Here is a 25,056-nt window from a genome sequence, read left to right on the forward strand (position 1 = left end):
TGATTACATGGCAGCGGTCATTTTGCTGTGACCGGCAACTATCCTGCTAGGGTGACTTTGCTGTGAAAACTCTGATTGGTCAATTGTCGGAGTGAGGAATTCTGGGCCTGTCGTGAATCGGCTATTTTATTGTGATTACTGTAGGTTGGCCGTGAATAGGTTATTTTAGTGTGATATATAGGCTGCTGTGTTACGTTTCTCTTGGCTTCCACATTAACTAAATCCAGGTGTGGCCGTTAGGGCAATGTCAGTCCAGTAAAGTGTTTCCTAATGATATATATATATATATTTTTTTTTTTTATTGGATAAGTCAAGGTTAAATGCTTGGACTTTTCTTAATTCTAATCAAGACTCATTTCTTAGATCAATTTGACCTCTATTTATTAAACATCTCCTACTTATCCTTTCCCTAACCATAATTTCATATTTTTCTTTGCCCCGAATCATTTGCTTCTTTCACAAGCGACCATTGAAATTGTTCAACTGCATAGCTGCTCAATTCCTCAAAAAATATGTTTAACTAAATGGCTCATTTACAACTCCCAATTGGCTGCAAGAAATTATAAACACAAAAAATGAATACATAAACTGGTTTGCATGTCTGCCTCAAAGTGAAGAGGTCAAGGGTTGATTCTGGGCCCCTTCCTGTGTGGTGTTTCCATGGTCTTCCCATGCCCGTGTGGGTTTTCTCTGGGTCCTCAGTTTTCCTCCCACATTCCAAAAACATGCATAGTTGGTTGGTTGATGGACCCTCTAATTTGTCCTTAAGTGTGGTTCTGTGCGCGAATGATTTGTGTCTGAGGCGATTGGGTGGCAACCAGTTCCGGGTGTACCCCGCCTACTAACTAAGACTGCTGGGATAGGCTCCAGCACACCCACGACCCTTGTGAGGGTATAACGTTCATATTATGGATGGATTCAGAGCGGGATTCGAAGCCGTGAAGCGATGGAATACAGCAGCATGTTCGGGGCAACCGCTCTACGCATTACGTCATGTTAAATAAGCCTTTTTCAACACCACAAATAAATAATACTTAATCACTTCATACTCATGCATTCGGTTTTGTCCAAAGGTAAGATGACTTGGAGTCCGTCATTGACTCACGTGAGCAATACTGCAATCGCGTATGCTTGTAAATTGAACACTGCAGTTAACATCATAATTTGCTTATTCACCCAGCGGTGCATTTCCCAAACCGGTTATATGGCAACACAAAAAATGTTATATGTTGTAACCAGTAATTGTGGCGTTTCACATAAATAGTTTTTCTTGTTTTCAAAATACACAAAGAATAGACAACTTCCGCGTTGCAAACTTCCTGTTGCAACGCTCTTGCTGTCGGGCGGAACCAAAGTCGCTCACACTTGTGTTCCGCTCGGAGTTTCACGCCGTGGACGAAGTACAGTAGAGTCAATCAAACGACGGCCTCGCCATTGTTTCTGCACACAAATACCACCGAGTCGTGGCGTGGGTCGTGTGTGTGGCCGGCGAGCTGGCGTATTGAGTAGCGTCAATGTCGATGGAAAGAGACTTTTTGCACGCAGCTCCGTTTCAGCTGAATGATAACATGGCAGAGTCTCCAGTGTGCTCGTGTGATTGATTATAATCTCTCAATGTCAGAAAATGAACCAAATGAATGTGCGCCGAGCAGCCGCTATAATACAGTATGGTCTGCAACTTAGATGCAATCGGCGCACAATTACAGAACAAAACATTCCATCCGTTTCGAAGTCAAAATTCATCGTGTTCACTCACACACACGCACACACACACACACATGCACACACACGCACACACACACACACACACACACAATTATTCGGCAGTTGGAGAAAAACTAGTCTTGTTGGACGGACGAATGCCTTTCACGTGTTTGTCATGCATAGAAGTATAAGCATCATTTACTACTTAACACTATTGGAGAAGAATAACACGTACATACAACACCATCGTTTACATTTTTTAAAAACAGACGGAAAACAAAAACACCTTGAGCTCAATTTTAATCAACATTATTTGGTCAAAATCAAAAAGTGAACAATTCAGTGCATTTGGCGGAAGACGTTTTCGAAATAAACGTGACAAGTCAAAACACTCCAAGATAACGACACCACATAATCAGCAAGTGTATAGCTAGTCAATTGATGAGCTCAGTAGGCTTTTTTTCTCAAATGCATTCGTGAGTGTCTCGCGAAAGCGCCGAGAGAAGGCAAAATAGCGTTAGCTGGGTTGACACAAAAAGTAATAACAAATTAACTTTCATAGTGATCGTATATGCTTCCACTGTGGTGATAATGTCAAACAACATCTGCATGTTGATGTCGTTCCAGAGAAAACGTAATACAGCTCGATGAGAACAGACAAACCAGTCGTTACTCAATGTAAACACCGATTTGAGGGATTCGCAGTAGTCCAGCAAATAGCCTAGTCCATATCCCTAGCGACGGACTGAAACGGAAAACTGGCATCTGGCGATGGTGACGTAGCAGCTAGGTGTCCCGAATATTCAAAACTGCGAAAACTACGCTTTGTGGCATGGATAGCGGCATTCACTTCTGGAAATGACAACGGTTAGCTTGGACTAAAACACCCTGGGCAGCGTCACCGCGGAACAGGAATCAAGCCGAAGTTAGCGCCCAGGTAACACGGCTAGTACTCCAGCAAGTAGACAGCGTCATCTGCTACAAGCTAACAGCTAAAATGCTACCGAGAGTGGAGCCAAGATTGCCCGGTCTAAGGTCAGGGTTAGTGTGTCTCTATTTACACTTGGCACGGCACGATGACAAAAGGCACAAGTGACTATACTGACCTTACGAAAACAAAAGCGTCTCCTCACACATCAGCAAAATCCAAAGAGCCCCACGGCAGCTTCCCGTATTGCTTCTGGTCGCTTCATTTTTTGTACCGGACTGTAGCTGCGGCTAGCCGGCTGAAGCGAGAGAGAGAGGGAGAGAGAGAGAGAGAGAGTGGGGGAAGTGCTTGCAGGCGGAAGGCTGCCGACCGAGCTCGCTCAGTGCGCACTTGTCTTCCTCTAGTACTGTGCACCCCCGATACAACTACGCCGAGAGACTGCTGGCTTTGCGAGGCAACCACCGCTTCACCTTGCTCGCCCCAGGCGCATATTCAACACGGGCGTCAAGAGGCTCCGATACGCCCCATAGTACTGCTGCCTTCCCATTCGATGTTTTCTTTCAGCTAACACACGACCGTACGACCGGGCTTGTGGATGTAGCTTGAATGCTAACAACGAGCCACTGCATGTTGTGTTGTGGAATCCTTCTCGCGAGCTCACAGATTTGTGCGGAATAGTGCAAAATAAACACTCATTTGGTGTCGACTTTGTCCGGCAACATATTGTACTTAACACTTTGCATGAAAATCCCCCACCCCTTCCCATCACTACACACTTGGCCAAACTGCGCCAAAAGCAAAACATTTACCAGCGCTCTAAAATCATCAAATCGTGCGAAACGAGCATTCAACGTGTCAACATTAGGGCGTCTAAAATTAAACTGCTGTTGTGCTTTGTTTATCTTTTCCTGCACAGCGCTGCACATTGTTGGCAGGCACAGCGCGGAAACATGATGGAGGATATTAACACTCGATAGTACTGGAGGTCATTACATTTTCCAAAGCGTGGAAGCCATTTTCATTAGCTTGTTATCAATTGCAGGAAGGAGTAGGACTATCTTGGCGCAACGCATACAGCAGTCTGTTGTCATGAATGACCAACCCAGTGGCTCTCTTTTTTTTTACCCGTCAAATTAAACTGAAGAAGAATTAATTTGCCACAAGCGTGATTTATCTAAACTGATCCCTACTCTGCTCGGTTGGATGCAGGGCGTGTTTGGCTGGACTCATAAACAACACATCAAATTATAATTATGTAGTAACGAAAAGTGTATCTACACTCTTGCTTGACACTCAAATGCCTGCTCCCCAACTTCAAGCCTATGTTTAGTAGAAGACTGCATCACATTCCACAAACAGCCAAACCTAATGTTATATTCATGTCGACTTGTGTTATATGATTCGATCTGGACTGCAGACTACCTGAAAAGTGATGATGCTGTAAAAGGCAATACTGTGTAAGGATTAAGGGTGCCTGTATTGTGTACTCTACGTGCATTGACTAGTCACCAGCACCTGCTTCAGGGATGATTGATTTGCAGTTTGACCCTGCCACTTTGCACTGTTGCACATGTGCGGAGACCTCCGTGTGACCCTAATTCATGTCACTTCAAATGGAATTTGACATCTTTAATCCACACAACCTGAAAATGATGACCATTGATCAACTGAAGTCATCCAAATTCATTAGCTAATAATACAGTCTGAAACAAAAGTGTTAAAATGGCTGGAGAAGGTCACCACGTAGTGGTACTGCCATGCCTTTGCATACATTAGTACATGACGTGTGCAGGTTTTCATTTTGAAAATACACTAGGTTGTTACTAGGCCTCTGCACAGGATTAGTTAACTCCCCATTCAGCTTTAGCAAGATTGGATTAGATTTTTTTAGGGGGGTGAGACTGATTGGAGGACAGGCTGATTGGCCAATGGCTGTAAATAGAGGCTGGTATTAAGGGCACTCGATTCCTCCCATTCGTCAGCCAGCAGAGTGATTCCCTTCCCATCTGCCTTCTGCATCTCAAGGATAATCCCTTTGAATACCTCCACAGATGTTTACAACAGAGCACGAACTAGGAGGACATGAACACAATTTGTGTCTTCCGTGTTCTATTTTGTAGGTTAGGTGTGTTTTCATTTGCTTACTCTATTGGTTATTTTTAGTGTGGTAATGCTCCAGTTGAAAGTTGACTCATTTGTTCGTATAATATAACCTCAGATTTTTCTGATGTTTTTCTGAGTCTCAAAAGTATTTTTTTCCACAATAAATAAAAGGCTACAATCAATGCAAATTGCTGCTTAATGTTACACATGAATTACTTGATTTTAGGATGAGCTCAGTGGTGGAAGAGTGGTAGTTGCAGGAGAGAAACATACGAGGTGCCCTCGACCATAATGTCCAAACCACGGCCCAGGGGTTTTTACAGTGTCTTAATAAGAAAATCACTCAGGTGCTGCAGCTGATCTGAAATGCTGCCACTGGAGTCCTTACATCTATCAGAAAACTGGACCAGATCACACCTGTCCTCAAATCACAACACTTGCTGAGTCAAGGAATAGATTTTAAAATCTTGCATCTGGTTTACAGATCTCTAAATGGCCTTGGACCAAAATGCATGCAAGACATACAGTAATAATACCCTCTGAAGAATCCAGACTGCTCAGGTTGCCTGCGACAGGTCTCTTGTTTGTTCTCAGAAACAGAAGCAAACAAAGTGAAGCACCACGTCATTCTTCTGCTCTTCGCCTGCGGAACAAACTCACTGAATACCTGAAGTCAGCTCAAATTGTCAGTTCATTTCACTCAAGGCTGAAAACATGATGTTTACTGCAGCAATCTTAGGAATCTATCCTTTATTGTCTTGTTTTAATCCCCATTTGCATGCAATCTTTTAATAATTTTCATCAAATTATTTTTGATGATTTTTTTTGTGTAATTTTTGAAATATTGTCATATTTTCTTTCTCCCTCTGTAATGCTTTGCATGTTTTATGTAAAGCACTTTGAATTGTCTTGTACAGGATGTGGACTATGCAAATCAACTGGCCTCCTTGCCTTTGAAGTTAAAAATAACTAGAGAAAATATGATTCCCTCATTAAATTACATTTTAATGTTTGATGACAAAAGGTGAAGACATACAATACATATGGTGCAATGATCAAAATATGAAACATACATGACATTTCAGATGGTAGAAAAATAAAGAAAATCTATTGATTTGACAAAAATTCTAATGCGTGTGAAAAAATGTCCATATTCAAAAGAATAATTACACACAACCCAGTGCACAGACAAGCAAAGGAATTAGTTACCATGAAAAGAAATTTTAAAAAAACGATACTTTTAAGGATGAAAAGAGTTTGAGTCTAAAATAATAGATCCCACACTGTACAAAACTCGAGAATACCAGTGCACATTGGATGTCTGACAGTTGAGTCCCTCTTTCACTTTCATTCTCCGAGCTCCATCCACATCCTGATATGTGATCGAAGAACTCTTACTCACATAGAAATCTGTGTTATGATGAAACGCTGTTGTATTAATGAAAGTTGTCTGCTCTTGCGTTGTGCTTTCCCCCCAAAGTCGGTGCTGGAATGAGGAAATGAGTCGCAGAGGTCCGAAGGCCCAGTGTGCCAGCATGTGACCTTCTACGAGTGCATAGCTGGACACCAGCACCCCATCCACAAACAAAGTTCCATCTTCGGTCAAAGGTGCATACACTCCAGTTGTCCTTTTCACCGAAATGGAACTGATTCGAGACGGACGTATCTGACCGTCTGCTCTGTGGATCAAAATGCAGTGGCGGGATCTGGCTCTGCTGGCAAATCGTGCTTGGTACTTGCTGTTGTCAAGTGTGCAGTCGGAGTCCAAGAACACCAGATGCTGTGGTGTGACGGCCAATCTATGGCCATCTTCTGTCTCCAGAGACAGAACAGTGACCCAAGCTTCTTGATCCCGGTGTAGAAAGAACAGGACCAAGCTAAATACTATTTGACCTGTGCTAGACATGGCCATCACTCTGTCCCCGGGACTTAGTGATGACATGCTCTTCTGCCTCCCTCCAGCAAGAGTCACCCGGGCCCAGCCTGGGAAACAGCCTCCTTTTTCCACCGCACCTGAGTGATCTGCAGAGAGAAACACAACCCCATCAGGTGAATCGAATCAAAATTTTCTGGGGGGAGAGACTCAAAAGTCAAACAAAACTTCTGGTTTGTGATACCAGTGAGGGGCAAACATAAAACTATAAAATGAGACTTCAAAATGTTGAAAAAAATCAAGCTGTGTTCGCTGCATAGATTAGACCATACCCAACTGAACAATGGATGCTGCTTCTTTTAGCAACGTTCTTATGCCTATGTTATCCATACGTGTTTGAGCCATGAAAAAAATATGCGCGTAAAGCCTCCAGTAGCTGGACTGCTTCCCACCGGGTCATTGGAGTGTTTTTCACACCACGACAACAGGTGCTAGCGCACAGCAAGCTCGCAACCTAACCGGAGCGTTTCTTGACCAACGGACAGGCAGCGGGCTGAACAGACTTGTCGACGCTTTAACCACCTTGCAAAATGTTGTGTTGTTGTGTGTCCACACAAACAGAGAAAGTCCAGCGTTTATGAAAAGCTGCGATACAGGTTATTCATTCGAGCTGTGGCTTACATTATATTACAGACATTGGAACACATACTTCCTGCTAGTTGTCTTCTAACAATATTACAGTAGCCTGAATAACACAAGATGCATAACACTTGGGAATTAAACAAAACTGCCAAGGTGTTTGTAAATTATAGCATCCAGGTAAGAATGCATTTTCGAGACCTAAGCACTGCTAGCTTGCTAATTGCATGCTGTCCTGGTTGAAATATAATTGCAACTAAGTAACTTAGTTGCTAAATAGCTACTAATGGAACAAAGTTGTTCAGTTCTTAAATACGTCACTGGCCACATTAAAAAAAAATCAGGAAAACTGCAATGGTGAAAAACGGTTTAGCGCTTGAAGCTACACAAATGAGAAGTACATACTTCTCTAGTCTATTTAATGATTACCTTCAAACATGTACTGTCTTTCGAAACAGTTGAATTGTTGTTATTTTATATTAAATGTCTGGTAAAGTGCTTTGTTACATGTCTTACAATGTGGGACAATGTGTGTCTTTAAGTGTGTTTTAGAAGTGATCTTACCAGCTTTGACAGAGCAATGGATGTGATATTTGGACTCATAGTGGACCCAGTCAAAGCCCGCCTCTACAGCCAGCTGGGCGAGCAGTCCGTATTTGTCTGTGTCTCTGTCGTCAGTCGTGATGTCCACAGCCCGACCTTCATAGTGCAGAGATCCAGCAGGGTGGTGACCATCCTCGTCCCAGGCCTCTGTCACCCGGAGGTGCACCCCTGGCCACTGGTTCATAACTGCAATCGCCAGCCTGTTCAAACATTCCTTGCAGCGCTAGAACAAGAATCAAGCACATCATAAAATAAAACACATGAAATGTATTTTGTGTGTGTGTGTGTATACACACTTAGTTAATCACTTTTGAATGAAATGATAATATATGGCGGCATACTGAGCGACTGGTTAGCACGTCCGCTTATCAGTGCTGATAAGCAGTTAGTGGTTCGATTCTGGCCCCATGTCTGCATGGGTTTTCTCCGGGTGCGCCGGTTTCCTCCCACATTTCAAAAACACGTTGACTGAGCGGTCTAAATTGTTCCTGGGTGTGATTGTGAGCGTGAATGGTTGTTTGTCTATGTGTGACCTGCGATTGGCTGGCAACCAGTTGAGGGTGGGATAGGCTCCACAACACTCGCGAAGTTAATAATGGATGGATGAAAATATACATATAAAAATGAGAACTGTATTGTTGAAATTAATGATTTTACATTTCTTTTTTTTGTCTTTGAAAAATTCCTGGCCCAGTTGTCTGTTTTGAATATTTAAATGTGACCCTCGCGCATAAAAGTTTGCAATGACTCCGAAATTTCACTGAATTTGCCCCCAAAATATGATTTGTTGATTACAAATTCATATGGGTTCCTCTGTCCTTGCTTGGAAGGTCGAGTGTCGAAGAGAAAAATTAAATGGTCCAGCAAGCCCACAACACTCGCGAGGAGATGGCAGAAGGTATCATAAACCTCTATTCACCTGTTGCCCTTCGGCCTGCAGAATATGTCAAATAAACAGGCCCACATTTCACAATTTGAAAGTGGCCTGCATTTATGGGTGATTTGGGACGAGATCATCAATAGTTGAGTACTCATTCGTTTTGTGACTCTCGGTTTTCTGTGGCCACACCATATTACATGAAAATGGGTGCCTTGGCCAAATAAAGGTTGGAAAACACCGCAAAGAGTGAATTGTATCGAGGATACAAGCCGCCCCTAAATAGGTGTATTCTTCTTTTTGTGCACTAGAGAGCGCTAAGAAGTTTGTTGACGGTGACTGAAGCTGCTGTTAAATTTACACCAGCAGGATTGAACTGTGCTGGTGCTGATGGTTGCTTCTTCGTGTATTGGAACTGGTCGGGTACAACAAAGCTAACACTCATTATTGTATATTTCCATTTCTTTATTAAAAAAAACCTAGGTAAAAAAGGAATTGTGTAATAGTTATTCGTTTCAGTATGTGTTGCTTTTATAATGATAAAAACCAATAGAAGTGTAAATATATCGAATGGAATAGTTGTCGCACTCCTACACACGCACACACAACATGATCAAAAGTGACTCAACTTGACGTACATCTTTCAATCAATATTCTCAGAGAAACAATTCCCAAAACTATTCCCTTTGAGCTTTAGTTGCGGCCTCAATCACCACACTCCAGCAGTGTTGATTTGTGAGGTCCCGTCAAGGTCCATATAGCTTGAGCAGAATATTATCCTCTGAGATGTGAAGATATCACCTATGTTATATGTTTAGCTTAAAACTTTGTATCATAGACAGGTAGACCTTGACTATTAGGTCTCTGTCCTGAACATCCGCTACTTCAAACAAAGAATGTAGTTTGAAGCTGGGGTCCTATCTCCCCTTGAGTGATTAACAGCCCTCCAAGTGTTTTCTTTTGCGTCTCCCACCTTGGGAAAGTTCCTGAAGGCTGTCAAGGTCCCTAGAGGAGGAACTCTTGTCTCGAGATATGGTCTGTACTTTGTCAGAATGCCAAGATTGAACTACATTGACCTTTCTTTGTTTCTGATTTTTACATAAGGGGAAGGACTGCCCGCCCCTAAATTAATATAATTAACATACTATGCCTATATGTACGTGTGACTGTAGTTGCTCGGGGCTTCCTGATGAAATCTGAGACTCACAGGAGCCCGAATCGATTCGTGTTGTGCCCTGAACGTTCAGTAAAACATCTTGCAAGAACTTCTCCATTTCCAGCCTCTGACTTTTGCACATCAACTCAGCCCGAATCAAACGAACACGCGGAGGACCTGGGGAAGTGGAGAACGGTCAAGGGATCCCGCGGTGTCGACAACAACACGCTTCCCCCTGCTTGATCATCCTCCAACAATTGGTGACCCCGACGTGATTCGAGCTGATTGTCGGTCAACAGGCAGAATTTCGGCGCGCCATAATTGATAAGGTAAGGGGACATTTATCCTCTCGATTGATTTTCTGCCCTGTTGACTGATATGATGTGATGATTCACGTTTGATTTGAGACCAAATTAGTTTGGGGCTGGTAATTGAGAAAACCTGTTTAAACGTATTACTAGGTGTATTTCGCTCTAATTCTGAGTTCTAGAAATAATAATTTCTCGTTTTACGGTTTAAACCAGTTTAAACGTATTACTGGGTGTACTTCGCTTGAATTATCGAGTTATAGGAGTAATAATTCCTCGTTTTGCGGCTTAAACCAAAGGCCTAAAATAACCGGTAAAGAAGAGAAGTACAAGAGAATAAGAGAAATACAAGTGAAGTACAAGAGAATAAGAGAAATACAAGTGAAGTACAAGAGAATAAGGAAAAAGGGAAAGGAAAAACTCGTCTTCAGGGAGGTTGTCTCGTTCTGTTAAGAATCCTAGAGACTAGAATTCCTCGAGGAAGACGAGTTGATTTTAAGACTGATCTTATTTTAGGCGGGGTTGTTTCGTTCTGTCAAGAATTTTAGAAACAGGAATTCCTCAAATTTAATAAGATCATAAAGAGAATACAGGAGAATTCATTTGTACAGAGATTCGCGAATAAAGAGGTTCGTGAGTCAGAAGTTTGTGGACAACGAAGTTCACGGATATTAAATACTGCAGTTCGCGAATAAAAGGGGTTCCCGGGAAAAAGAATAAAGGGAGTCACACATTTCAATTTACAGCATAAGGTAGGGCGAGATTGGTAGGGAAAGAATTGACCTCAATTTGTGTGACGTTAATTAAATAAATAAGGCCGCTAATAAAATAAAAAGAGGAGGGGAGAAGAGGAGTTTGTAATCTGTGTGTCGTGTCTTTATTTGTAATCTGTGTGTCGTGTCCTTGTTTGTAATTTGTTTTGTGTTGTTAAAGTATAAAGATGGATGGGGAATTCGATAGGGAGTTGGAGTGGTTCGATACCCGTGTTATTCCAAACCATGGCCGTAGTGTGCTGCTGAGTGATCAAGTGAGAAGTGCATGTAGTGTGTGTGTGGGCGCTTTGCCAGAGAAAAGTAGGGAAGAAAAAAGGGATGAACTGAGAGAGTGGGTGAGAGAATGTTGTGACAAGGGCTGGTTCCCGGCGATGTCTTCGGCTGTGTGATTGGTGACTCTGATGAAAGAAGTAGAAAAAGCATGTTTGAATAAAAAGGAAAAATTGGAGGAAGATGTGAAAAGAACAAACAAGTTGTCTCCGAGAGGCAGGAAGGTGAGAGGAAGTCTAAAGAAAGTTGAAAAATGGACAAAAAATGCCAGACCGTTGGCAATGGGCTATGCTGTAAAACAGTCAAGAAAATAATCTCAGACAGAAAGTGTGGGAGTCAAGCAGCTGCCCTCTGCGCCGCCATCCTATTGTGAGTCTGCCGTGGGGCGACAAAGTGTGCCTATTAACCCTTTCACCGACTCACCTTACGCAAACGTAAAACAAATGCTTAAAGATACATCTGTACCAGTTTGTCCTATCTTGACAGTTTATGGAGCCAGCCTACAAGTGGACTGGGATGGAGTTGGCGCTGCGGGTCGACCACCTTCTGATCCGACCAGACAGACAGCTGCGGACTCGCTGGCTGCAGGAGTCACTGCTTCAATCGACATGATACAAAAAGAATTTGACGAACTAATGAAATACAGGCGTGAGCCGCGACAATTGCTAGAAAGAGCTATAAAATTTAAAAGTTTGTTGACAAGACATCAGGAAGTGCCGAGGAATGTTAGTGACGAGCTACTCGCACTCTTAAAAGACGCAGAGGAGAAAGCACACAGACAGGAAGAGGAAGAGATGAGACGCAGCCGTGAGGCTAGAGATGTTATTTTTGAAGAGAGACAGAAGGAGATAGAGGGGGAACGACGACAGGATATGGCGACTGTGAATACACACCTATACATGTCCCAGCTGCAGAAGGAGATGACTGACATGAAAAGCGAGTTACAGAGCCTTAAAGATACACATCCAGACTCACCACTGAGTACATCGCGACACACTGAAATCGACACCTCATTACATGCAGATGCTTCACAGAGCCCGCGAGGCATGTACACTCGTTCTATGGGAGGGATTGCTTTCCAAGCTCCCATGATATCCAAGGTGGACCCTGTGTCGGGATGTCAAGCAATGTATTATAAACCATTCCCCCCCCCTCTGACCTCAGTCTGATGTTGCAGAAACTTCCTCCCATGCAGAATGGTGGAGAGAGCTGGCTGAAAACCGTCCAGCGCGCCACGACAGGTCAAATTCTCACAGCAGGTGACGTAAGAGCATTGATGACGCAATCGTGCCCGCTGTCTCAGTTAGAAACTCTTTTGAAACAATCGGGACTTACAGACATTATGGACAACATCGCACTTACTAGCACACAGTTTATGAAAATACTGACAGCATTAGATGCTTTGTTCCCCATACCTGAGGTCGTTATCTCTGACTTGATGTTTGCTCCAAAGTCGGATGAGGATGCAGCAGTATTTATTGATCGCGCTCAAGTCGATTTTGCGCTAAAAACAGGTCATCAACCCACTGACTCCTCTCTTTATTCCCAAGTATTTCGGGGTTCCCAAATCCGTAGTCCAGTCCATGGAATCAAACCCTGATCTCCCTGGCGCTGACCACGCTCGCTGGCAGTCTCACCTGAAGCACCATCTACGGAGACATAGTAAAGATAACGAAACAAATAATGAAAAGCGAAAGAACGTTGAATCCCAATTGACTATAATGCAGCTCCAAAGCTTGCAGAAAAAGGAGGAGCCCGTGACTCCACCAGCTGCTAACACCTCATCACCTTCTGTCTTTTCTGAGTGCATGATGTATCAGTCGGGACCATTCAGGGGTCGGAGAGCGCCCCCTGGTGACCAAGGACAATGTTTTAACTGTGGCAAAATGGGCCACTGGGCACGTGACTGCCGAGCCAGACCACAAGGACAAAGATGGGGGAGCAGAGGCAGAGGACAACAAAGGAGCTACGACAGAGGAGGCTACGCACAGTCACGTGGCAGGGGAGACTACAACCAACAATCCTATAACGAGCCACCACAACAGACTGTCATGCCACCTCTGCGACCTGGCCCTCCTCAACCACCAAACCAACAATACCTGCCACCGACTGCCGGTCAATATTCGCAATGATGGGGCCCTGGATCCACTAGCCGCGGTCTGCAGGAACCGATGATCAACTTGACGGTAGGAGGAACTTCTCTACCTTTCATGGTCGACACTGGAGCGCGTCATTCCACCGTCATGACCTTACCACCAGAAAGTTCCCTTACTACCGGCGGCATCTCATTAGTTGGATTCAAGGGAGAGGAAACCACCTTGCACATGATTACCCCTGTCCGCACTCAATGTTACTCACAAACGTTGATGCACTCTTTTGTCTTTGCACCAAATTGTCCAGTGAACCTGTTGGGTCGTGATCTCCTCATCAAGACGGCCCCGATCATAAAATGCAGCCCTGATGGACTCACTTTGGAGTTCCCTGATGGGAACTCCTGCTACTGCTCTACTCAATCTGTCCACACGGATGCTCAACTATTACAGCTATTCGAGGGACAAGTCACCTCACCTGCAGTCGCCTGTGCCACAGCTGACATCTACTGGGCGAGAGTGGACACAGATTCAACTGATTGGAGGAAGGCGGAGAGTTTCTGGACTAAATGGTCGCCTTGGGTTCGCAACCTTCGCACTTATGATATGGTGTCGGACTGCATGCATTGCACACTCTACAATGACAGAAAAAGTGATGAAGTGTACAGTGAAGCATTTAAGGAAGTTGAGGGAAACACGTGGCAATTGAACATGGGCGATTTGTTTGTAGGAAAGCCAGGAGTAGCCTTTTCGGTTTCTCTAACAGACGAACAACAAAAATGGTACATGATGGCAGATCCGTCCGACCTGTATATGCCACCCTGCCATCCACATGTCTCGCTGATGGTTTCTCCACAACACACAGCCAAGGATCTTGGTCCATTCGTGAGGGGGTGTACAACGGCGACTGATTGTTCTTGAACATAATCTTTTGGACAGGCATCATGGCAGAGAAATGACCGATAGTGACCTCGCTGCATCCATGCTCGAACAACTTCCACAGCACTTGTGGGCCACCGACTCAACAGACGTGGGACGATGCGACGTCACTCCAGTCATTTTTCAAATAAAACCCGAGCCGATTTATATTCCACAGTATCCAACTAAAGAATCGGGGCGTCTCGGTATAACAGACACAATAAATGGGTTGCTGGAAGCGGGTGTTCTATGCAAAACTCCGCGTTCGCGATATAGCACTCCCATCCTACCCGTAGAAAAAAAGAATACCGGTAAATACCGCATGATTCACGATCTACGCGCCATCAATGCTGCTGTCTTGACACCTACCTTGCCTGTTCCCAACCCGCATTCTACCTTATCTCAACTTGCACCATCCCACACTCATTTCACTTGTATAGACTTGGCGAATGCTTTCTTTTGCATCCCGCTTGATGACTCCATGATGGAGTATTTCGCATTCACATGGAATAGTGAGTGCTATTCGTACAACCGACTGCCACAAGGCTTTGTTCTCTCTCCAGGCCTGTTCAATGCCTATTTGAAGCAACCTTTGGCGCCACTAATTCTCCCAGCCGGAGTACTATTGATCCAATATGTTGATGACATTCTGCTGGCTGCTCCTTCTGAAACTGTGTGTGTTGAAGCCACACGATCTCTGCCTGCTCAGTTGGCAACGATTGGCTTGAAGTGCTCAAAGAGCAAACTTCAAATCGCACGCCCTCAAGTTTCATTCCTTGGGCGGCTCATTTCGAGACACGGGACAGGCATGTCACCTTCACACAAGGATGACATCTTGCACCATCCCAAACCCACCAATGTCAAGCAAATGCTTGCCTTCCTGGGACTTTGTAATTATTCTCGACACCATGTTCCAGACTTCATTGAACTCACACGTCCTTTGCGCGCCATGGTTAATGACCAAGGCATGCAAAACTTAACTCACTCTCTTACCTGGACTTCTGATGCAGACCAATCGTTTATCAGCTTGAAACAGTTTCTTTCCTCTGCGGCCTCGTTGGCCATTCCAGACTACACCAAAATGTTCTTTCTTGATGTGTCTGAAAAATCAAGCAGTGTGTCTGCTGTGCTTTTTCAGAAAGGGGGAGTTGGTGAACGATACACTTGCTTGTATGCATCCACTCCACTTGACGTATATGAACAACGACATCCTTTATGTGCGGCTTTTGCCTCAGCTCTTGCTCGGCTCGTTCAGAAAACATCGCACATAGTTTTACATCATCCACTCACTATCCGCACATCACACAGCACTGTACAATACGTCACAAGCCAGGCATTCACCATGACAGGAGGGAGACAAAGAAAAATCGAGACAATACTAACCCAACCCCACATCTTGTTTACGCACGAAGGCGTCAACATGGCGGAAGGAATGATGGAAGGAAAACCACACTGCTGCACACAGCGGATAGTGGACGAAAACACGCTCAGAGAAGAACTGTATGAGACACCATTGAATAATCCAGACATGATACTGTTTACAGATGGCTGTTGCTTCAAAGGAGAAAAAGGACTCCAGTCGGGATTCGCTGTGACACGAATGACGGATGACGACTTCACGACGGTAGTAGCAAAAAGACTAACAGGTCCCCAATCAGCACAGAGAGCTGAACTGATTGCGGTTCAAACAGCTTTAATGCTAGCCCAGGGAAAAACTGCCAACATTTACACTGACTCAGCATATGTGCACGTGGTAATACACACGGCTCTGGCTGAGTGGCAGCGAAATGATTTTGTGACTGCTGTAGGAACGCCAATTAAGCATCATCAAGACATTCTAGCATTGCGAGATGCCTTAATGCTGCCCAAAGCAGTGGCCATCATTAAATGCAAAGGACATTCCAAACGCTCAGACTTTGTAGCAAAAGGAAATCGGCTGATAAGGCGGCAAAAGAGGCAGCAGGCTATCATCTTCCCACATTGCAACTAATGATCAGTGAGAATGAATTAACCGATAGGGAAAAGGTGAATGAGGATACGGTCAAGTTGTGGCAGGAGCAAGCCAGTCCAGAAGAAAAGAGTGTGTGGAAGTCGAAAGGGCGTGCAAAGAGTGATAATGGAATATGGAAAAAGGATGGGAGATGCATCCCACCACAAAAACAGTTGAAACAGTTGATAAGTGAAGCCCATGGAGTGTGCCATGTAGGCGTGGATGAAACACTGAGACGACTCCACACCTGGTGGCACCCTTTCATGAGAACGATTGTAAAAGGTGAACTACAGGACTGTAGTGTTTGTAGCAGGTACAACAGCATGCCTACGACGAAGCCACTACAGGGCACTCACGATCCGGACGTGACTGCTCCTGGTCAAGTGGTTTCGATGGATTTCACTGACATGATCAAACCAGTGTCAGGATACAGGTATTTGTTGGTAATTGTGGATTCTTTTTCAGGATGGCCAGAAGCCTATCCATGCAAAACGGAAACAGCAAACGTTGTGGCTAAACACTTGATCAATCATTACATTCCAACTCATGGGTTCCCAAAGAAAATCAGGTCCGATAACGGAACTCATTTCAAAAACAAACATCTACAAGAAGTAGAGAGGGCCCTGGGTTTAAAACACTCTTTTGGTTCAGTGTACCACCCACAGTCCCAAGGTCAAGTTGAAAGAATGAACAGGAACATCAAAGAAAAATTAGCAAAAGCATTAGCATCGTCTAAGCTAAATTGGGTACAGGCTCTCCCAATTGCCTTAATGAATGTAAGGATGTCACTAAATTCAGCCAAAGGGTGGACACCATTTGAATGTCATACCAACAGACCGTTTCCGGCACCAACAGCTCCACTGGAGGAATCGCAGGTGGAGGGACCGCCTGGGCTGCGACAGCTGACCTTTACGTTCTCCAGCCTGACCGAAAAACAGGCCGATGCTCCACCGCTAATGAATGTTTGTGAACTTGTGTGGTTAAAGGTTCTGAAAAGGAAGTGGTCGGAACCCAGGTGGACAGGTCCATACAAGGTGACGGAGAGGACTTCATCAGCGGTTCGCCTGCAAGGAAAGGGACACACGTGGTTCCACTTGACGTCTACCAGACCAGCTCGAGGCCCCACAGGGATCAGCTTCCATCACATCAACAGCCAGGGAGACCAGCCTGGGACGACTACAATGCCTGACGACTTCGAAACAACGCTCGACGAATCCCGGACAGAGCCAGACGATTCCAGATTGAACCCGGCAACGGACAACGCAGGAGCAACTTCCACCCAGGAAAACTGCAATCCAACAGCAGCTGAGCTCACATCTTGAAAAAAAACAACAAAAAAAAAACACACACACAGCAATCCCAGCGACTCACCCTGAATTCAAGTAGTCTGCCCTAAAATTGTCATCACACTCAAAGTATCCACCGACGATGATCGCCAAGTATTTGATCGGTTTGTTGCTTGTGCAACTCGCATCCACCAGGCGAGAAACTCCCCTCTCGTCGAACGAACGCTGCCCCACTTCCAAAGCTATCACTTATACCACCGTGGGATACGGTGGAAGACTCTCCTCCTCAGCCTCCACCAGAGAGGGCATCTGCTTGCATATGATAGGAAACAACCAAATAACTTTTGAATTTGACGCATGCACAATGTTTTCATGATCACCGCCATTTTTGCATGCTGGAATTACACATTAGTATTTTTGACGTTTACGTTATTATTATCACATTTCATATCGTTTTGAATTTATCTCACCAATGTATTTGCTGTTGAAACATCACCTTTACATAATGTTTTCAGATGCATTTATGGGTTTCGGACTCTTACGAGTCCGAGAGAGGGAAAGCTTTTTCGAACAAGTTTTCGGACTCTTTCGAGCCCGAGAGAGGGATTGAAGATATCACCTATGTTATATGTTTAGCTTAAAACTTTGTATCATAGACAGGTCGACCTTGACTATTAGGTCTCTGTCCTGAACATCCGCTACTTCAAACAAAGAATGTAGTTTGAAGCTGGGGTCCTATCTCCCCTTGAGTGATTAACAGCCCTCCAAGTGTTTTCTTTTGCGTCTCCCACCTTGGGAAAGTTCCTGAAGGCTGTCAAGGTCCCTAGAGGAGGAACTCTTGTCTCGAGATATGGTCTGTACTTTGTCAGAATGCCAAGATTGAACTACATTGACCTTTCTTTGTTTCTGATTTTTACATAAGGGGAAGGACTGCTCGCCCCTAAATTAATATAATTAACATACTATGCCTATATGTACGTGTGACTGTAGTTGCTCGGGGCTTCCTGATGAAATCTGAGACTCACAGGAGCCCGAATCGATTCGTGTTGTGCCCTGAACGTTCAGTAAAACATCTTGCAAGAACTTCTCCATTTCCAGCCTCTGACTTTTGCACATCAACTCAGCCCGAATCAAACGAACACGCGGAGGACCTGGGGAAGTGGAGAACGGTCAAGGGATCCCGCCGTGTCGACAACAACACGCTTCCCCCTGCTTGATCATCCTCCAACAGATGATACGTCTAAGATATACTGTACAACTCATATTTTTTGAATTTGGCTTTGCAAAGCTTTTCCAAAGGTAATGCGTTAACTTTGACAGCCCTAAAATGTGCGCGCGCGTGGGTGTGTGTGTGCGTGCGTGCGTGCGTGCGTGTGCGCGCGCGTGGGTGTGTGTGTGCGTGCGTAGGGGTATGTCAAACTCATTTTTGTCGTGAGCTCAATGTTTAATCGTCTCATTATATTATTAGAAATACTCTGTTAATGTTTTATTACATGTGAAAATTTGAAATGGCGACACAGATCTTGGCAAGAATAATGGAAGTCTGACACACACGATTTGTTTTAAAATTAGTTATAAAACGTGGTAATGGGCCAGATATGTGGCCAGAGCCTTGAGTTTGACACACTTAGAGCATAGATTGCTTACCTTTGAGCAATTGCATGTCATTTGTTTCAACTAAATACGACAAATACGAATATAGACTGATTCTGATATTCTGTGCTTGGTGCACTTGTACGCGCATGTTTGCAGCCCACACAAGGACACATGCCCTACACTTGTTTTCATTTATTAACAGCGCGTTGAAGTGTGAGCGTGGAATTTAAATTGTCTCCGTTTCACCATTTCAACACTTTCTCTCCCATGCTTTGATTGCTTGTCTGCTGGCACAGAAATTTCTGCTTTCCCTCCTTAAATAACCAGGATATGGGAAATTGCTACAGTAGCGACTTGGCCGCATTCTTTTGCCTTTTTTGACAGGGTGACAGAATAATCAAGGCCGTTCTCTCCTTTAGCAGCCGCGACGGTGGCCAAGCAAGAGTTTCACCCCTGAGACATTTGATCAGAATTGTGACTCCTCGGCCTCCTTCTTTTGGCATAGTCGCACTCTGGCAGAACGACGGTGTTGATGCAGAAAGTCATGCACTCATCCGTCGGGATGTTGCGAGTCTTGTGGCCTTCAGTTGAGTGAACAGCATTTGTGTCGAAGCTAAGGAAAGAGCCGTGGAAGGAAAGAAACTGTGGGAGCAGCCGGTTAGAGCATGGGAGCGAGCGCCACTATGCACAAGGCAGATGGGAAAATGTATTGCCATGCACGCTGGAATGTGACAGCAAAGGGTGAGAAAGAAAGGGACAGAAAGCAAACTCGGTACATTTTCCTCCCAATGCCATTGAAGAGAGGCGTTTCATTGTCACAACTACAATAGTGGCTTTTCCAACGGTGCCATTACTTCAGCAGGCGGGAATTTCGTATAGGCGACCTCTCCAAGTGTGACGCACAATGAGCGTCTTTCACATTTGGGCAAAAGAGGGGCGCACACACTCAAAAGTGGGCATGAGAAGGGCACACATCACAAGCAGTGATATTCATCACAGAGATTTATAGCCTAAACAAGCAAAGCAAGGCACAGCATCGACGGAGTGCAAAGCATCGCTTTCCCACCGCATGTGCGGAAGCGTGAGAAATCAAGTTAGGGCTCGGAAGTCAACCTTGCAGAAAGTTGCAGGTCCATCCAGACATACACGCTTCAAACTGCTGGGTACAAAAATAGTGGGTTATTAAAAAATGACAAAAAATAAACCGTACTGGGTTATATTTAAGACAGCTCTTTTCATAGCAGAATGGCCAGTAATAAGGTGTCTGGTTCAAGATTAAAAGGAGCTGCACGTTTCTGAATGGGGAATTTGGCCTTTTAAGGGGGAGTGTGGACTTTTTATTGATTTTTTTTCTATCTTAAGAAAAGGGAGGAGAAATATGTTTGTTGGTGCTCGGAGCTGGGCAAGGTCGACGAATGAATGAAGGTGATGTGATGTTTTTTGAGTGGCGCACAGTAATAGGAGTGTGAACATCTCTCATTGGAATGGAAGAGTAAAGCACAGTAAGTCCTACCTTAGTCATGAAGCGGTCCGCATTGGTGTTCTCCTCATCTTTGAAAACAATGTCTGGGTTGTAGTTGCACACCAGCTCGTTGAAACGTTCCGAGTTTCTCGTGATCTTACCCTCTGCCCTGCCGCTGGCCCCCAGGTTGTTCTCGGAAAAGTTGGGGAAAAACTGCTTGTAGTGCATGGGCGTGAGCTTCCTGGGCCTGGAGCGGACGCCATAGCCCGGGCCCGGCCCGCATCCCTCGGCCATGCACAGACAGGTCCACAGGGCGAGCAGGCCCAGCCGGGTGCTCCGGGCCCAGTGGGGCTGCTTCATTGGGGAGGCTTGATGCTTCAGGTGGGAGACATGTAGGCTGGGGTCACAGCTTGGTCCATTCCAAAACACTGGTAGTTTGAACATAAAAACTCAGTTGGTGTTAGGACATCCTTTACGCTTGAGATGGAACAGGAGTCGGAACTGTAAAGCGCGAGTTGATGAGCTTCTAAAATCTACAAAGCGTTTCGTGAATGCTCTCTGCTCCGGTTGTGCTCATGATTATTAGCTGTTTTAAAGCCACCTGAGCACTTGAAGTCAGCTTCATCTTGTACCTGTCATGTCGCGACAGCTCTTATACAAGTGGCGCCCCTCTGCAGTCCCCACGCAAATCCTCCTCGTGCGCCACGGCATGCGCCGCAAAGTCCGAGTCATGAAGTCATCCTCTTTTGTCTTATTTCTCTTAGGCCCTGCAGTGTTGCTGCGCTCCTGGCCACCTTGCAGCAGCCATCGGGTCTTATTAGAGTCGGCAGCAGATTGCCCTCCCTTCCTCTCTGCGCGCTCCCACTGCGCCGGGACAGCACACGCCTCCAATTCAACCTTTGAAAGGACTTGATTAGTCCACTTGTGTTAACACAATGACACCACTCCACCCCCGTCATCCTCTCCTACTCACAACATTTCGGACGTATCAGATCGGGACGCTTGGGCCACTTTGCTTGCATCCAGCTGTCAAGACAAATGAGGTGTAACAGTTCAAATGCACTTTTGGCTCATCAATCAATAACCAGGAAAAACAGGTCAAATGTTTGGGGGAGGTGGGGGCGAATCAAGTGCGTGTTATTAATAGCTGGACTTGAAAGTGAAGAAGTGGAGGTCATGCAGAGAAAACAAGTTTCCAGCCTTGACACCCCCAAAAGTCTCCCTTACTTCCCGTGTTTGAGGAACCGAGTTGGTGCCCCCAAGACCTTTGAGACGAAAACACTCGAAAACAACACCTTTGTTTTTATCCATCTCAGAACAATAGCCAGGAGAACATTCAAATGTGCCTGAACATCACGCTATAAATCAGAATCAGAATCATCTTTATTGGCCAAGTATGTAGAACACACAAGGAATTTGTCTCCGGTCGTATAAGCTACACTAGTATTGCAATAACAAGCAACTACGATAAACACAGACATGACATCTAAGTATCTAAAGACTTTCTGTAATGTATGGGTACCATCATGCAGTAGTACCACCCAATGACAGCTGTGCAACAATGTGCAAAGTCATCGAACAGAGATAACGTGATCAGTGGTGCAATACAATACTATGACGGTTGTGCAGTTGGTGCAGCTAATCGTTGCATCATTTTTTAAGTGACCAGTAGCAGTAATTATAGTACAATTTTAGGTGGGGAATTAAACAGAAGGTACTTTGAGTGGGTCTGTGGAATACAGTACAGTATTAAAAAGAGGAGAGTGCAATCAGTTGCAGTCAAGACTCAGCTCACATATGCAGTCACTGTCCATTGGGACCTTGACATACGAATTATTAATAACGAATTAAACCATCACCACACTCGTAATCCCTACATCAAATCATCTTGCCCTATTGAATTGAATAGAAATGTCATTAATCTGTTCCAGCCTCCCCCCACAAGAAAACAACCAAAAATGTGTAGTGTTTTTTAATATGAAGATTAGCACTGTATTGTACTTTATTAAAACAACAACAACAACAACTACAGAAACAGCCATGACATAATTAAAGAAACAGTTAAAAAATATGTTTTTACCACATTTTTTTCTTCAGTTTTATAGACATAGTGCTGCTTCTTCTGCTATGCACACCTTGGCCACTTGGGAGCAGTACAATACGGCTATCCATGAAGACAGCCACAGCTCCACAGTAACCAGCATTAATATTAGTCTTTCTTTGCAGAGGATGAAGAAAACATGGCTGGGACTATGGTTATCTGTCTAAATGTGTTGCTCAATTACTTGTGTTTTAATATCAGTTGCTGCAAGGGTTTAACATCATTTAGCACTGATGCTACTCATTGGTATGTGCTTTTGGTACCTGGGGCCTTCAATGGGGCCTTTGCCCACTTAATCCACCTCTTAATGCAAACTATACAAAACATCAATACTATAGGGCAGCCAAGTCCGGTCCTCGAGGATCCCGATCCTGCAAGTTTTAGATGTTTACTTCCTCCAACACACCTGATTCAAATAATCAGCTCATTAGCAAGTTTTGCAGAAGCCTGGTTACAAGACCTCTAAAAAAATGACCAGACTTGGGCAACCCTACTGTAGGGCAGCACGGTGGGAGACTGCAGCACATCCGCCTCACATTGTAAAGGCGCAGGGTTCCAATCCGGCCCGACCTTCCTGTGTGGAGTTTGCGTGTTCTCTCCGTGCCTGCGTGAGTTTTCTCCGGGTACTACAGTTTCCTCTCACACTCCAAAAACATGCATTGTAGGTGATAGACCACTCTAAACTGTCCGTGGGTGTGGATGGTTGTTGTTTGTCTATGTGTACCCTGCGAGTGGCTGGCCACCAGTTCAGGGTTCCGCCTATTGCTTGAAGGATGGGTCAATAAATGCAATATAACAAGATGCAACTGTGCCCTGTGCACATCATCTGGAGTACTTCACAATCATGAGAAAAACATCAAACACTTCAATATCACCAGAGATGCTGATAATGATCATTTTCAGTGCTTGGAAATCACGAGAGGTGTATTTTTCAAACTTGGCTTGCTTTGAACAACCAATCAGAGGATGGCAAAATGCTGACATGATTGTGGACCAGATAGATGGCCCTCTGTGGTCAATTTGAAATCTCACTGTCTGTCTGTCTTTCTCTCACTGCCTCTTTTTCGATCTAGTATTTAGCTAGCTAGCTACCTAGCTCTCTGTGGACGCAATGGTTTCATTTCTTGTGTGCCCGATAAGCGTCTAAAATAGATTTGCATTAACTGCAGTGCTCTTGCAAAGGTTTCAGACAAGCACCTTCGCTGGGGAAGGTTCCAGAAGAACCCAGGATGTTATAGGGAGGGGTGGCAGCGGCGGTGAAACGGCATTTTCCTGTTCTAATGAATAAACAAGGCTAAGCACAACTCTGGCACAGGCAGCGCAGATGAGAGATGTTGGCCTCCATGACAAATCCAGGGCCTTGCTCAGACAAAAAGATAAAAAGTAACATTTGATTCTTTGCCATGTCGACATGTTTCATCAAAGTAATTTCAGAATGCAACATGAAAGGGAGAAAAGGAAGGAAGCAAGCATCTGTGGGATGGAGATGGAAATAAAGTTGTGGTTATTTCTTTTTTTTTCCCTTCTTATTTTGGTGCCTAATCCTCCTGCCTCCCCCTTGTTGCCGCCTTCTGCCTCTTGTGAACTTTTTACTCCCCCATTTCAGGATGGGAGTACATGGCCGGGTGAGTGTTTGAGCTTCCTGCACAGCCACACAAATGCAAATGACATCCACTGGTTACCTCCACATGGCACCTTGGTTTTAATAATAATAATAATAATAATAATAATAATAACACACTTTTCAACACACTCAACGACACCTTAAAATCAAACAAGAGCAATAAAACCACAGATAAAATTGTAAATAATAAAAAAGCGATGAGTTTAAACTGAGTATGCAATCTTAAATAGGTGGGTTTTGAGATGAGTTTTGAATGTGGGAAGAGAGTCAATATTACGGATTTCGGGCGGGCACGTTTTATTATCCAAAAACTGTTTTGGGCCAATTCGGTGGCAACTTTGCAGGCTCATACAATTGGGTTGGCAGAAGCTCATCTGTAAGGACATTGGCTTTGGAACCGCAGGGTTATGGTTCAAGCCCCCTTGTGAACAGTATATTTAGTGAGGTGCAAGTACTGTTAGAAAGGGGTAGAAAATATCCACCTAGTTTCCATGGGGAGTTAGTCTTGGGAATTTTACATTACAGTGTCCTAATTTTCTCAATTTTTCACTTCACTTGGGTAAAAATTGCTCATAACACAAATTTTGACTTGCAACACAGAGCAAGGCGGCCCGGTAGTCCAGTGGTAGCACGTTGACTTCACAGTGCAGAGGTACCGGGTTCAATTCTAGCTCCGGCCTCCCTGTGTGGAGTTTGCATGTTCTCCCTGGGCCTGCGTGGGTTTTCTCCAGGTACACATTTGGGCACTGTTTTAA

The 25,056-nt window shown here is 44.6% G+C and overlaps 2 protein-coding genes, 1 long non-coding RNA gene and 1 pseudogene across 6 annotated transcripts in view; 2 read left to right on the forward strand and 2 right to left on the reverse strand.

Moving 5' to 3' along the window:
* kmt2d (lysine (K)-specific methyltransferase 2D) overlaps positions 1–3,151 on the reverse strand; it is a 40,694-nt gene extending 37,543 nt beyond the window's left edge. For all 3 annotated transcript variants that reach the window (XM_086121579.1, XM_086121588.1, XM_086121575.1), the window contains exon 1: positions 2,811–3,151. The gene's annotated coding sequence lies outside the window, so the exon portion shown is untranslated. The remainder of the gene's footprint in view (positions 1–2,810) is intronic.
* Positions 3,152–5,719: 2,568 nt separating this feature from the next.
* dhh (desert hedgehog signaling molecule) lies at positions 5,720–21,411 on the reverse strand. Of its 2 annotated transcripts, XM_086121622.1 has the most exons (5): positions 21,209–21,411; positions 20,738–21,004; positions 20,628–20,665; positions 7,812–8,073; positions 5,720–6,757 (listed from the first exon to the last, which is right to left on the reverse strand). In XM_086121622.1, the coding sequence occupies exons 1-5, from the start codon at positions 21,306–21,308 to the stop codon at positions 5,976–5,978; spliced, it is 1,449 nt and encodes a 482-aa protein (XP_085977748.1). In that variant the 5' UTR covers positions 21,309–21,411; the 3' UTR covers positions 5,720–5,975. The 2 variants fall into 2 exon arrangements, with proteins under 2 accessions (XP_085977748.1, XP_085977740.1); XM_086121614.1 differs by having other exon boundaries at positions 20,628–21,004.
* LOC147211084 (uncharacterized) lies at positions 6,682–8,120 on the forward strand. The gene is made up of 2 exons (XR_015102003.1): positions 6,682–6,784; positions 7,790–8,120. It is a non-coding gene; the product is annotated as an uncharacterized LOC147211084 (long non-coding RNA).
* LOC147211085 (uncharacterized) lies at positions 11,762–13,695 on the forward strand (annotated as a pseudogene).
* Positions 21,412–25,056: the final 3,645 nt, after the last annotated feature.

This window comes from Hippocampus guttulatus, chromosome 1 (genome assembly GCF_054856545.1).
Source record: "Hippocampus guttulatus isolate MCC_2025c chromosome 1, RoL_Hgut_1.0, whole genome shotgun sequence".
Taxonomy (NCBI): Eukaryota; Metazoa; Chordata; class Actinopteri; order Syngnathiformes; family Syngnathidae; genus Hippocampus; species Hippocampus guttulatus.

Excerpts from the sequence above, each read along its gene's own strand:
- dhh (XM_086121614.1), bottom strand. The coding sequence starts at position 21,308 with ATGACTCGGACTTTGCGGCGCATGCCGTGGCGCACGAGGAGGATTTGC. Across the intron at positions 21,005-21,208 it reads GAGCTGTCGCGACATGACAG|TGTTTTGGAATGGACCAAGC; the intron begins GTACAAGATGAA and ends TCAAACTACCAG. Across the intron at positions 8,074-20,627 it reads CGGACCGCTTCATGACTAAG|CGCTGCAAGGAATGTTTGAA; the intron begins GTAGGACTTACT and ends TTCTTGTTCTAG.